Consider the following 15,265-nt stretch of genomic DNA (forward strand, 5'->3'; position numbering starts at 1 on the left):
CCAAGGAGCGCCTTTGGTGGAGTGCTTTCACACCATGGGGCACCAGGTGGAATATTGCAATTGTGGGTACTTGGAAAAAGTGACACAGAACCCTAGGGGTGGTGACATACCATTTATACTGTCTTTAAGGGAACGTAAATGGACCCACATTTTAAACACAGTAAATCTGCGACTTAAAGAATTTGAGGAGATTAACAGGCAGGCAGGCATGCTCAACTAAGGCTAGCTTGTGGATGTATTGAACTCGGTATGGTTTACCATGTCTGAGAATTACTATGGTATGACATTTATACTGAATCATACAACATGTAATGTAATCTTTTATTTTGCAACATATGTGTATGGTGGAATGTCGTTTTTATGAATGAAATATGCTGTAACCTTATAACAGATCCATGATTGGCGTTATTATACAGACACTGTTGTAGCACACCTGTAGTTATTCCAGCATAGATACATTCTAGCATGAGTAATGAGTTCTTAATTGCTTCTATCGCACAGGCAGTTGTATGGCTTTTTCTTCCTTTTAGAAGTGAAATTAGAGCCAGAATTGAGTGTATGAGGCACACACATTCTAAAGATACACATTGAGCCTTGCAACAATTGATACTTGTACGCTTTGAATGTGGGCATGTACGCGGCGTTCGAAGTGTGTATTTTGACACTGTACGGGGTTAGATAGAATCATGGCTGTCGGATAAAGCATCATGTTAAACAGGGCTTTAAGTGGGATGAAAAAACTGGGGGGTCTCAAAGGGGTGTGGCCTGTGTAATTAGGGGCGGGCTTTAAAACATTTACGCTAAAAATCTGTGCTTAGCCAGTGTGCCGCCGACTTGTATTTTGCTTTTTCTGTCATTGCATCCAGATATGTGATACAACAAGTAACATCATACCTACAACAAGTAAGGACTATTGGCTTTGTCAATGGTTATTAGTTGCATAAGCTAAATAAGCTGCAACTACGGCTTGTTACATATAATATTGAAAAAGCTTCTAATTAAAGCCCGGTGACCTTACTACCATAATGTTGCTGCTCTTGCGTTTCAGAAAGAGAAGGGAATTCGAGAAAGACAATGACTCTTTAAAGGATTTCCCTTTACCTACAACGCTCCCCTGGCAGGACGTCATGCCGTAACTTCTCCACTAGTGAGAAGTGAGCAGTGTTGGCAGCGCACACCGATGTGCTTGCTGCCTCGAAACGGGTCTCTATTGGGCTGTTTTGCGCCCTGGCAGGCAGCTGTCTGGAAAAAAATGGACCGCATGTGCCAGGGCTCAAAACATAGCCCGATAAATACCCGTTTCGAGCCCCCCTTACAAAAACTGGCGGTGCTCAGACCCCTTGAAGCACGGCCCACTTAAAGCGCTGATGTTAAACACACAGTTTTGGTTTCACTGTAGTCCTCTCCTCATGATGCTTTGCTCTACAGGTTTTCATTGTTGCCACCACAACGTCAAGTTAATGCGCATTTGTCAGGAAGACGTGGCAAGAAACTAGGAAGAGGGAGCCCCGGGACGCCGCAGTTGAGGTAAGTCGTTTTAATTTATTTAACATGGCTTTAAATCTTTGCAAGGGCATTTACAAGAGGGCGGGAGGGAGGCGGGCGGCGCGTAGTGGGGCTATGCGAAATGTGTGGGTGGGCGTAGCTTCCTACCCACTTCGCGGAGCTTCGCGTAGCCCCACTAAGTACACTACGCCCACCCCTATTTGAAAACACCAACAGCGCTTAATAACATTTTGGTACCCGCACTCCGGATATGAATCGCTCATGAAATCGGAGACTAACTATGCAAGAAAAGCGATAACTATCTCTGCCAAGGAACCACTAACGTCTCCACTACGAATTATTTTCATTCAGCAGTCGCATGCATTATCTCTTCAAGCTGAATCCACTAGAACCCCGAGTATGCAAAAGGTGCTCGCTTATGGTCAAGATTATGTCAACAATCAGTATTCGTGCATCTTTCGGCCCTTACATAATCTCCTAAAGTACCGATAGCGCACGTACTGCTAGGATACACCCCATAAGCTAGAGTGCAAAACAAATCTCTTGCTTTTGCGAGTTTTTCGGCCAACATTTAAATCAGGATCTTATCTAATTAGCACATAAATCAATGTTATTTTCACAGAGCCTCCAATTGTCTGACCTTGTAGCTAACAGATAGCTGCACATGTGTCAATGCAGTCTTGATGGTGTTGTCTGTCTGCTACTGTATGACACACTGCAGATCAATCAATCGGGAACCCACCTTATGTTATGTTATAACGCGCTCGATTACTAAGCAAGTATCCTGGCGCGGAAGGTGAGGTTGTTCATATTATCCAGTGACATTGTCCCTAATACAAGCAGCAACAGGCATTGGTAGAGCCAATAAGTCTGGCATTGGTCGCCAGCCTTTGGGCAATTATTGTTTTAGCGTTCAGGCATGCCCCCAGAGTCAGCCCTAGAAAATTGTTGGTTAGGACAAGTGCTTGCATTGTGTGCTGCTAGGAGAGCGTTTGTCACAGCATCTTCTCAGCCTCTCCCTGTTTTTGACCCTAGGCAGGATGTTCGTGTTAGGACCAGGGAAGATGGAAAGTGAAGACAGCTGGCTGCTCATTTCTTGGCGGCCACACTCCCAATGACAAAGAGCCCTGTTCACTGCTTGCATTCACAAAGAAAGCTGCAACTTAAAAAAGTTGGACAAGGGAGAACCTTCGATGACTCAGACAAAAGCTGGCTTTGCCACAAAGACATCTGCAGAGACTATTTTCCAAAATCAGAATCGCCTTGGGCGGAACGTCACGGGCAAGGAAAGGTCTCTTGTTCCCTCAACTCGGTAGGCTGAGTCACCTGCACAGAGAAAGAGAAAGAGTACTTATGAAAGGCGGCCATCGCGTTAGGTTTGCGACCTAGGAACATCTGGAAGGGCTGGGACAGAATCAGTCATGTATTAGGCTTGGATATGTAGGTATTTCAGAAGGGCTAGCAAGACTAGGGCAGAGTCAGCATGAACAGGCTGCTGTTTCTGAAAGGCCTGCAGGGGTGTGGCAAAGGAGAGTTGCATTGGGTCAGATGAAGCCGGTGGCTCGTACATGGTGGTAGGTCTGAGAAGCGGTCTGTCATTTGCAACGCTCTAACATATTGGTGCATTTGAAATGATAGTAGGTCTGGAAAACAATCTGTCATATTCTAGGCTTGGCATTAACATAATATATGGAAATACAAATGGGTAACTCCGAGTAAGGGGCATGTTTTTCACTAATTGGTTGTCAAATAGACAGGAGAGACTCGAGTTGTCTACGAAGTCACAAAACACAAGAAGTGAAAAACATTCTTGTTATTCACATTTGAGTAATGTACAGTGTTATGTTCTATATGCCCCCTGCCCCCAAATCACACATGGGCAGATGATTTGGGGGTAGGATTAGTGGCCAGTGTGAATCTCTCTCTTGTGGTCTCCACGCGTGTTGGGTGACGTGTTAGTTCAATATGCCACCAAATTTGGGCTATTACTTGTGTTGTTGTGGACATGGATTTCCATGCCCTGTTCTTTTTCCCAGCCCTGAGGAGTTGTAGAACACTGCTTTTTCTACAATGAAACACGTGTCGGCTGGCTGTGTGTAACCTATACCCGATGACCAATTAAAAAGAAAAAAACTCAAGAATATACTCAGAGGTTGGATTGGATTGGTTCTTCGTCTTCAGAACATTTTATTTACATATTGTGTTATTCTGCTTTGAGTGCGCAGGACTATTGCTAATTTGTGATTATGTGGCTTGCTCCACACGGATTGAGGGGTTGAGGGTCTCCCCTCCCTGACAGCACCATTCCAATACTTTGTACTTAATACTGATTGAACGTTAATAGTGGTAGAGCGCCACTACTTCCTGTCCACTAAAACCCGTTTCTTTCTTTAGCAGGATTAGTGGGTGAGCAACCCTGTGATAATTCAACAACAAATCACATAACTCAAATCAAACACAATTACACAACACACCATATACATTCAATCCACACCACAGAATTCCACATCACACCACACCACAAAATTCAACAGCTCACCACAAAATTAAACTCCACTACAAATCACATCCCAACACAAAATAACAATCAACATAATTGCGCTCCATGACACACAATACCACTCCACATAAGTCCAGTACACTCAATACCACATAATTACTATCCATATAATTCCTCTGCAAACCATGCCACATAATTTCACTCCAAACTATTCCATGCCACACAGTTCCACTGGTAACAATTCTAATCCAACCCACATAATTCCACACCACATACATCCACTCCACTCCAGACCAAAACCGATGGGTAAAAGACATTGTCATTGACAACGTCAGGAGCTCTAACTTTGACAAATGCGAGACCTATTGCATTGCAAATGCTTGTTACTAATGTTGCCGTTAGTCTTCAACCCTTTCTGTCTCATTGTTTCCATCCGGATTTGAGTATATATCTCCTTCCTATCGCTGAATTTCTTAGAGATCTTGCACTTTTTTTCCTGACCAAGTGACTGCTCGAAGACCATGGACAACATCTGAAGAAACTATAGATTATCACCAGAGAAGCTGGGCACATGGTCTGAGAATGTGCAACCCAAGACTTGTCTGCAATTAAACCAGTGACGGACCCCTTGCCCTAGCCCACCCAGAGGTGATGGTGGAGCCAGACTCATCGTACTAAAGTTAAAGAGATAATTTGGAAGAAGTTAAAATCGGAGGACTTGGGTCTTTTGGTGGAGACCTGCCTTCACATCAATTTACTGGATTTGCAAGCAATTTGCATGGCGTTGAATACCTTCCTGCCAGCTATCAAGAAGAACCTTGTACAAGTTCTCAAAGACAATGCCACTGCCATGTGGTACCGCAACAAGTACGGGGTGTCGTTCTGTGCCAGGAGGCTCTGCACCTCTGGTACGGTCTAGGTTAGGGCATTTCCCTGGTTGTGAACCACCTGTTGGACTCTTTGAATACCAGAGCAGACTAAGGCAGCTGGCACACCTAGTGGGTCACCAATGGCATTTACACCTGGGTCGTGGTATAGGGTGTCTTCCAGCAAGGAGGAGAACCCTAGCTCGATCTAATTACCCTCGACCGGAACAGGCAGTGCCAACACCTTTTGTGTGTTGGAGTTCCTTAGAAGGCCTCTTGAAGACTCATTCTGCCTAGAATGGGGCACAGAACTCATTTATGCCATTCTACCACTACAACTCCTGCCCAGAGATCTGAAGATCAGGCATGTCCAGACCCAAGTCCTCTTAGTGGCTTCTGATTGGGCACAGCTTGTTTTCCTGCCCAAAGTGGGGATGTAAACCAGGGGCTGCCCTCTGCTGCCAGCAGCAGAGGCTGGGGTCGCATTACAAAGGCGGCAGGCCTTTGAAGCTTTCCCTCTTCGAGCACTGGCCCATCTTGGGGGAGGAGGCATGATGCCTCTGCCCAGGATGTGCATTGTTTCTGGTTTAAGAGAGAAGGGGCTCTCTACCCAGGGTCCAGAAACAGTGTCTGTTGGTGGCTAGTTGCCTACAGCCGGTCAGATATCACACCCGGTTTGGTAGGGGTCCAGGGGCACCCGGAGGCTGTGTAACTCGAGTTGCCGAGTTCCCAGCCCATGTACTGACACTTACACTATTAGGAAATTGTGCCAAATATTGTAGGGGTATACCTGCTCAAGCAGATATGACCTCACCTGTAGTATATTGCACCCTGCCTTAGGGCTGTGAGGCCTGCTAGAGGGGTGGCTTACATATGCGGTTAGGCAGAGCTAGCTGGCAAGGCACCCAGGCAGGGTGCCATGTCGACTTTGTTGTTTTCTCCCTCACAGGGGCATGCTGGCTGCAAGGGCAGTGGCATGGTCCCAGTGAGGGGGGGGGGTCCCAAAGGGCCATCTTCAGCTCCCGGGCCCTAGGTACTCAGGGTATCATTGTCTAGGGACTTACAGGGAGCAGAATTACTTATTATAATTTTGTTTTAGGGAAGGAGCACTGGCACAAGGGACCTTGTTGGCAGCGATCTGTGTAGGAAGCTGGCTCTGTATATACTATACCGAAATGAGGTATAGTGTGCACAGTCTAGTGGAACCCCAAAGGCAGGCAGAGGTAAAAGTAGATAGCACCTTACTCTACATTTGTGGTAGTGTGGGCAAGCATTAAGGCTTTATCAGAGGGTAGTGTTAAGCATTTGTTGTGCACACTCAGGCAGCAAATGATGTCACACTCAAAGAATGAACTCAGACCAATTTGTTTGTATCAAAAATATAAAGTTATTTTATTTCTAGAACCAAGTCATGCCTGGTGCAGATAAGTGAAATAAATGCTTTGCAAAATCTTATGCAGTAAGTGAATGCAGGTTCAAATGCAGTTGATTGAATTACAGGTAAATCAATGTTTCGAAATTACGTTTTAGTTACTTTACAGATTAGTATGTACGTTATTTTTCAGATTACTAGTCAGATTATTTACACTAATCAGTATGATATACCTAGATATCACACGGAGACATCTAGACAAAAGCTAAGTAATTCACTTTTTGTAAGCTGTTTAAACTGTGTTTAATAGAGACTGTGCACTTCCCTTTTTGGCCAGGAGAAGGAGTAAAGTTTTATACAAATAGCGTTGTTAGAGGACAAGAATGTTAGGGCCTTACCAAAGTGTGGATTGAGCCTGTCTGTCTCCTAGGAGATCTCTGAATAGAGCAGCTCCCCAGTCCCAGCCGCACCCCAGGCCAGCAGAACTAGGACTGCTATTGGTTTTCCCCACCTCCAAGCAAATCTGAGCCCTCCTCTCACACCTGCCCAGGCCCCTTAAGGCTTTGCTGGGTGCACCCCAAATCATTATCCTCCATCTTGTGAGCTGCAGCCTACCTGTGCCCCAGATTGCAGTGAGCAGAGTCCAGGAAGTGGTAAGGAGGCCGACTAGTGCGGTCTCTTTCCTAAAAAAGTTTTTTAAAAAACGATTTTCTATCACTAATGAAAATGATAGTTCTCCCCCTCTCTCTCTTTTTATTTCTTAACATAGCAATGGTCCTACCAGTACAATTCTTCAGACATATCTGTTCATTGTTACTTAAACTGGTATGGGCCGATAAATCACCACGTGCCCCCTGGAAACTAATGGTCTTACCTTATTCGATGGGTGGTTTGGGGACACTGGATCTCGATTTATATTATCGAGCGGCCCAAGCCTCACATGCCTATTTTTGGCTGCATCAGCAGACCCCCCCCCCCCCCCCTCCGCATCTGCACATAGAGCGCATGGTGCAGGCACCAATACATTTAGCGACTGCTCTGCATCGCCCGCCCAACAGAATTACTACTACTTTGGACTCCATAAATGTTACAGTTCATGCATGGCACAATCTTAAAACTAGACAGGCTGCTACTGTATTATATTCACCTCATACGCCCATCGCTTGGTGTGCATGGTTGCCAACGTTAACTTCGCCGGAGATGGTAGCAGCACTAAGCACTTTTGGAATGAACAATATAGGTGAATTTTTCAGTGATGGCCCGGGTAAGGAGGGGACAGACTTAATAGAGAGTGAACCGAGACCTACGTTTTTAAATACTTTCCATTACTTCTGAGCCCGGAGTGCGCTAAGGCGAATGTTTGGCGATTAACTGTTGGAACCTCCAGAGGTGCGCTCTTTTACTGCAATGATTCAAGCAACATCTCCTAAACAACTAGTAACAAAGATATTCCTGGACACAGGAGCTATATAGAGATCGATGTGATAAAGCTCGACTAGACTGGCAAATAGACTTAGACCTGAGCATAGAGGATGACATGTGAAAATACTGCTGTGAGGCTACTAAACGTATCTCGCTCAATGGGCGACAGACTAATTCAGTTAACATTTTTGAACCGTACTTATTACACACCAAAACGCCTACACAAGTATTGGTTGCGCGCCACATCTAGCTGCGACCGCTGCGGAACCCCAGAGGCTGACTTTCCATCTAGCATGGCTCTGCCCACAAATTGCTAGCTATTGGACACATATTTTTGCCGAAATTCAGGCGATAACAAAAGTAGAACTTAGCCCAGATCCACTACTAGAGCTACTGGGCTATTCTAAGAAGATACAGAAACCAGTTAGGCGCCTGGTGGACATGGCGCTTCTGGTTGCCAAAAAGAGTGTCGGCAATGCACTGGTCTAGAGGCCCCCCCCACGCTGAAACAATATAGCATGTCTCTAAACCATTGTAACACACAATCAGAAACATACAGTGAGCTTCTCCCCCCTAGGAATCGACCAAAGAACTTTGAGCCTGTACGCCCCTTACATTGCAACTAAAGACACTGAAAAAACTATACCACTTCCAATGGCCGATCATCTGACATAACAGACATAGATAATGTGTTGAAGGGCGAGAGTTATGTAATAATAAGATACCACCCAAAGGCAACTGTAATGTTAAGCCTATGACTTAGCCGTCCTATGTGGGGGCTTTGCATTGAGTTACAAAATCATGTGGGGTCTGTTTGCTGGTTGTGACTAGACAATGTGGGAGAGCATCACTCATACTGTATTCAAATGGAATTGTTATGAAGATCAACTTATTATCATATGTGTATTGCAATATGAAGCGAGAGCGGAGTCCTTTCCTTTGTACAATTTATTTTGCATTTTCGCTTTCTTTATTTTATTATCATTATTATATGATTTCTTTGTGTTGTATTATTGAAATGAGGAAAATAAAATAATTTTTTAAAAAATGTAAAAAAAACGATGTTCCCTACCTGTAATTGCATCATCTTATTTTTTTCTTTTTAAATTTCTTTAACTGTCTTTGCCTGTGGTTGTTACAATTTAAAATTGTAGTTTTAACCTGCCAGTGATTGCATAATTTATCCCATATTTTTGTGTTTAAACTTGTGGGTTTTCCTGCCTGTGACTGCTTCCATTTAACCTGTTGAATTGTGGGATTTGCAGTACAAACTCTGTAGTTTTTCCCCCCTCATTCCCCGTGACTATCAGTTTTTCCCTCCAGATGTCTCCTTTGCTCTGTGCTAAGACCTGTATGTTAAGCAGTGCACCCCAGCAACCATTTTGTGTTAACAAGTCAGTGAAACCAGCTCCCCCCTTCCCCCCTGAGACAGCAGCAATCTGCTGTAAGATGTTTAAACTGTTTAATAGGGACTGTGCACTTCGTTTTTTGGCCGGGAGAGGGAGTAAGTTTCATGCAAATCGTGTTGTTAGAGGACACGTTTGTTAGGGCCTTACCAAAGTGTGGATTGAGCCTGTCTGTCTCGTAGGAGATCTCTGAATAGAGGAGCATCTGCCAATTCCCTGGCCAGCAAACCTTGTCTGAGGTAGCTGGGACCTTATATAGTCTGATGTTGTTTAATTCATGTGTACACTGATTGGTGGTTGTATCTGATGTTTCTATTGGATTAGGGTTAGTGTCCTCATTGGTTGTGTATTTGAGGGTTGTGATTGGTTTCTGGGTCTGTGATTCAATCAATGTAGGGTTGGGACTAGGGTTAGGATTTCTATTGGAAGTAGGGACTAGGGCTTCCTGTGTTATTGGTTGTTGGGACCAGGGCTAGGGTTCGGTCTTTAATTGGAAGTAGCGATAGGGCTTCTGGTGTGACTGGTTGCTGGACTAGGTGTAGGATTAAGAGTAGGGTTAGGCTTTCTATTGGAAGTAGGGACTAGGGCTTCCTGTGCCATTGGTTGCTTGGACTTGGTTTGGGACCACAGGTAGGGCTAGGGCCTCTATTGGATGAAGAGATCAGTGTTTTTCAACTGATTGGGCGCTTGAACTAGGGCTAAGATTGGCTGTAAGGTCCTGGTCTCCTATTAGTCCTAGATTTTAGGGCTAATGTTGTGATTGCATAGGGTTAGGGCTAGGGTTCGCATTGGCTGAAGGGGTCACCTGACTACTAGGGCTATAAACGGCCATGGCTTAGGACGTCTCAGCCCAGGCGTCGAAGCTACAGGTGGAGAGGACAAGGGTGAGGGCCTGTTTGAGCCTAGTCTGGACCAGGGCCAGGAATGCTGCACATTTTGCCATTCATCAATACCCACCCTATGTATTTGTCCCTCTGTAATAAGCATTTATTTTCACTATAGATAAGTGCCTATCATTGTGTATTGCTTTGTATAAACAGGTACAATAATGATGTTGCTATAAAAACAAACAAAAAAGAAAAAAAAAATCTTTGGTCTACATGTACTGTCTTCCATTGTGCATCTATGTACCTCTATGTACTTGGATCTGTGTGTCTGTGTTTTTTCTCCTGAAAAAGTATATCCAATGCACTAACCTATTTATCATCCTGTACCTCTGTCAATATCCTTAATCTGCATATACGTACCTCCTTTATGCATCTATATACTTTCAATGTACTTATGGATCTATATATTTATAATGTTCTTCTATTTTAGCATTTCTAATGCACTACCCTATTTCTCAGCCTATACTTCTCTCAATATATCTTCTAGCCCAACTTTCTTACTCATCACAAACTTCTTTCTACTACTATTTCCAATTCACTACCCTATCTCTCATCCTATACATCTATCATTATATCCTCTACACCCACTTACTAATTTATCCCAAACCCCATACCACTACTATGTTCCCCAAAATAACCCTTTCTTGTCTCTCTCCTACTCTACCCCTCCTTGCATCATCTGACACACTCTTTTACTATACTGATCCCAAAACAAACCTTTCTAAACTCTCCCCTCTGACTCATCCCCTCCAAAAAGCCTTTTTACTCATCCAAAAGTCTCCTTCTACTGCTACGACTTAAAAAACAGAAATCCTTCACTCTTCTATCCCTCCACTATCCTTTTCAATCAAAATAACAGACTAATATGTTCACTTCTCTAATTCCATATTCCACTATACAAATTCACCACTAATCCTTTATGGGTTTCAGAGTAGCGTGCTACTCGCCAACAAAGCGTTTCAACACCTCATCAGGGTTACAAGCGCTATATAAATGCAAACCTTTTTTCCTTTTTTACCCCTCCCCAAACCTGTTCCAACCCTTCTCAATCCAAATAATTGACTAACATATCCACCACTTCAATTTCTTCATATTTCACTATACTAATTTTCAACACTAATCCTTTATGGGTTCGGGAGTAGCCTGCTGCTATTCGCCAGAAAAGTGCTTTAACACCCCGTCAGGGGTAACATGCGCTATATGAATGCAAACCATTCTTTCCAGTCCATCCCTCCGCTATCCTTCTCACTCCAAATAACTGACTAATATCCACCAATCAAATTACTTTTATAATTCACCATACCAATTCACCACTAATCCTTTATGGGTGTCCGGAGTAGCGTGCTACTCGCTAAAAAAAAGAGCTTCAACACCCCATATGGGGTTAGAAGCACTATATAAATACAAACCTTCTTTACTCCTCTATTCTTCTGCTAACCTTCCGAATCCATATAACTAACATATATACCACTTAAAATGTACTTGCATGTTTCACTATACTAATTCAACACTAATCCTCTTATGGGTCGCGGAGTACCGTGCTGCTCGGCAAAAAAGTGCTTGGACGCCTCGTCAGGGGTAGTAAGCACTATACAAATGCAATTACAATACAATAAGAAAAACAGAAATAAGAAAGTAAGATTTGTTGATACAGTATTTCATATACAATGTTGAATATACCAAATCAAAACAATTTTTTTTGTTGTGTTTTTCAATAACATGCTGTACATGTTCTTTTCATTTGATGACAGGGGATGAATAAGAGTAACACCCCTTCTTGTGTTGGATGAAGGGATCGTATTTCGACCTTTTGATTCAGATGTTAAAACGTGTTCCGCATCTTCTCACAATTCTTTTGTTAAAGAATTGTGCTACCGCACAGAACATGTTGTAGCTTATAACTTCTAATCTATAAGTAGATCCAGAATTCTAGCTCTGCAGCACAGAAACGGGCCCTAAAATCTCTCCCAAATCCAAGCTCTAAAGGACCAAGTAAGAAAACTATCTCCCTCAACACCCCTTCACCAAACACTACTCTGAATCCCTAAAGTTTAATTAAATCCCATCTCGCAGACTTGTGGCAGGGAAAATTACAGACAGAAGGGTTTGACCAGCTGGTTAGAAAATTCCCTGATCGAAGCTGTACAAGATTGCCAGGGGCAATACAACTGGCAAGAATAAGAAAAGAAAAAAATAGAAAAAGACAATCGCAATAATACAATTCGATGGTACCCTCACTCTGGTAAGAAACCCAAAGCACAGGAAACGCTCACCAAATACAGACAATGATTATAGGCCGGAAATCGAGCGACTGACACTAACCAAGGCAGGATAGAATCTGTCAACAGCGTGGCTTGGTAGCGGCATAGGCAAGAGATGGGGTTGTCTACACTGCCTTGCCTACAAGGATATCCTTATATTAACAAAGAATGCGGCACAAATGCTCGTGGATAGTCAATGATATTTAAATGACAAGAACAAACTAGTGCAAAACTGACCGAAACAGCTGGGATAGCTGCTGAATAAAGTTTATTATGCATACTTTTCAAAGACGCAGGAAGCAAAAATCTAATTTAAATGTAGCCTGGAACTAAAAAGAAAAAAACTCTACTGGAGAAACTACTATATTTATGAATTTCAGGCGTTGGCAACTATATTAGACTTGCCATGCCAACATAACGTGCATTTGTAAAGCCCACATTCACCCAGAAGGTATCTTGGGGCTGAATCACAGATATTTATTATTACCCAACTCAATGGTACTCTTTTTATCGACCTCAGAAGGATAAAAGGTTGAGTGGACCCGCCGGGATCTGAACCCGTAACCCTGAGGCTGAACACAGGCCTCTACAGTGAATGCATTATTCCACTAAGCCACCAGATCCGGCCAATAATGAATATTATTTTGCGCTGAATGTCTTTCAGGGAAAGTCCAGGACTCCTTTTGCAGATAATGGCAAAAAGTGGGAAGTTGAGCTCTAGCGTCCCCCACTTGAAGTTATCAGGAAGTTGTTGTGACTGCTTCTCAACTCCCATACACATTTTCCACCATAGAAATAGAAACAGTATTACTATGTCCCAACATTAACGGGAAATAAACCTTTTAGTCGGACGTGATTATGAGCCCTACGATAAACTTTTGAAGTCTGCACTAGTCCAGGCAAAAACACATCCAAAAAATGCCCTTCGATTCGAGAGATAGCAATACTAAGGTCAGTCAATAAATTGGGGCCAGCGGATAAGATCCATATTGATCGATACTCTAAGTCCTTTGAGGCCACACCTTCAAAATAAAAACGCTTGAATGTATGCGTGTTTTATATACCGGAATTATTTTGCAAATAAATAAAAAAACTGTGGGTCTGCAAATTTGCACCTGGTGCTTGAATAAAGGGGCATGTACTAACGATAATAAGCACACACACAAATGTATATATTTATAACAAAACTAATGTTGGACAAAAATTAAAGGCGGGACAAGAAGACAACGACAACGTTTTTCTGGATAAGATAGGGCAGAAGGCGCTTTACCCATTACACACCCTCTAAGTGTTGGATTTTTTGTAGTTGGAACACAGATATCCACATCTGAAAATTGCTAATGCTATACGTTGTAAGATCAGCCCAATGGTCTACGTACAAGAGTTTCAAACTACCTGCTAAGATAGCAAGCACAATCATCGAAACAGTTGGGATTAAAGACAATTTAGGTTCAAGCCAGCCATTTTACCTGATGTTGTCAATCCAGCAGTCAATAAAGACGGGTAAAAGCAGCTCCAGATTCAGCCAAAGAGTGAAGTAGGTATCAGTCTTCTTGGAGCAGAGGTAGTGCACCACGGACGGTTTGTCCAATTTTGCCTCCAACTGGTTACCCAAATCACCAGGCACTGCAATCGATACAAAGAGAACAAGTAAGATAAGAATATATCAAGTTAAATGTAATCCATTATCTTGTTATAGGCATTTTTTCAGGGAATGTGAAAACTTTAATACATGCTTTCTTCAAAAGCAAGTGAAATCAATGTGTGTCCACTCTAGGCCTAGCGGGACATCTTCAGCTCTTTGCTATGCTTGTGTAATAAAAATGGATGCACATGAGCTTTTGGTTTGTCTCTTTCAGCCTGCCTGTGCTCTGTTGGAGTGCCAGCTCACTGTGGACCAGCCCATATGGGCAGAGGTGATGGTGGTAGGTACACGAAGTGGTGCACGAGGTCAGCCTGAGTTAGTCATTGCTTGGTAGGCAGCGTCAGTCGCTTTTTGAATCCGAACACAGGGCAGCCTTTCAGTGACTGGAGAGCCTGCCATGGTAAGTGATGGCACTCTTAAAACCAGTCTGTCTTGGGAACGGGTTGTCACCACCAGGGAAAAGAGTTTTGCTCAGGATAGCTTGCAGCCACACTCAATCCTGTGCCGGAGACTTGGAAGGTCGATCAAGAGATGTAGCATCCTAGTGCACTGTGATATGGAGCCCAACCCTTTCACTGCCTCGCTTGCCCCATCTACCCTCCACACATCTGCACCCCTTCTGCGCCTTACGCCCAGGCAGCTACAACATAAATCACTAATCTCCGGTCAGTTGGCAAGTTTTGACACTGAGATTTGGCATTTGCACAGCAAGCTGGTTCTCGGCATTCATATGCACTGCTCACTGCATTGTGTTAAGGGGTGAATAAATTCAGTACATAGGGCTGCACAGTTGCTCACTTTAGGTTTCCGATAAGTAAAGGGTGACTATGGGAAGAAATGGGGATGAAGTGAGCTAGGGCAGAATAGATGATGAAAATAAACAGAAAGTAGTATAGGGAGGCGCAAGATAAAGAAAAGTCAGCAGTAGAGAATGATGATAGACAAAGTTGCGGTATAAAAAAAAGAAAGAGTGAGGGGGTATCTTCAGAGATGCAGTATGCAGCGAGGAGGCATTTTGTGTGTGTGTCTGTGTGAGTTTGCGGCATGAGGAGTTAGATTACATGGACATGAGCTCAATGATCGTCCATCCTCTCCAGTGGACACGTCAGCCAAAATGTGGGCGTTAATGAGGAGCCTTCTCCCTTCTGTTGAAATCCATCTCAAATAACTCTGTAATGGGATTTAACACAGACACTCACTGTAATTTTATAAGCAATTTCTTTGTGGCAGCATCTTGAAGCAAAGCTTGTAGGTACTGTAAGTAGAATGGGTAAGACGCCCAAGATAGCTGCAGTTCACTCACAATCACCCTCTAGCAACTCCATCAGCTACAACTCAACCACTCCAGGACTCTTCTTTATTTTCAACTTTGATATGCCTAAAAAAGAGTTTCAATGCAA

The 15,265-nt window shown here is 43.4% G+C and overlaps 1 protein-coding gene across 2 annotated transcripts in view; it reads right to left on the reverse strand.

The window, feature by feature from the left end:
• The window catches only part of PLA2G15 (phospholipase A2 group XV), a 169,617-nt gene that overhangs the window by 90,875 nt on the left and 63,477 nt on the right, over window positions 1-15,265 (reverse strand). For both annotated transcript variants that reach the window (XM_078670050.1, XM_078670049.1), the window contains exon 2: window positions 13,690-13,846. In XM_078670050.1, the coding sequence (XP_078526176.1) occupies window positions 13,690-13,846 (157 nt within the window). The remainder of the gene's footprint in view (window positions 1-13,689; window positions 13,847-15,265) is intronic.

Source organism: Lissotriton helveticus, chromosome 12, assembly GCF_964261635.1.
Source record: "Lissotriton helveticus chromosome 12, aLisHel1.1, whole genome shotgun sequence".
Lineage (NCBI taxonomy): Eukaryota > Metazoa > Chordata > Amphibia > Caudata > Salamandridae > Lissotriton > Lissotriton helveticus.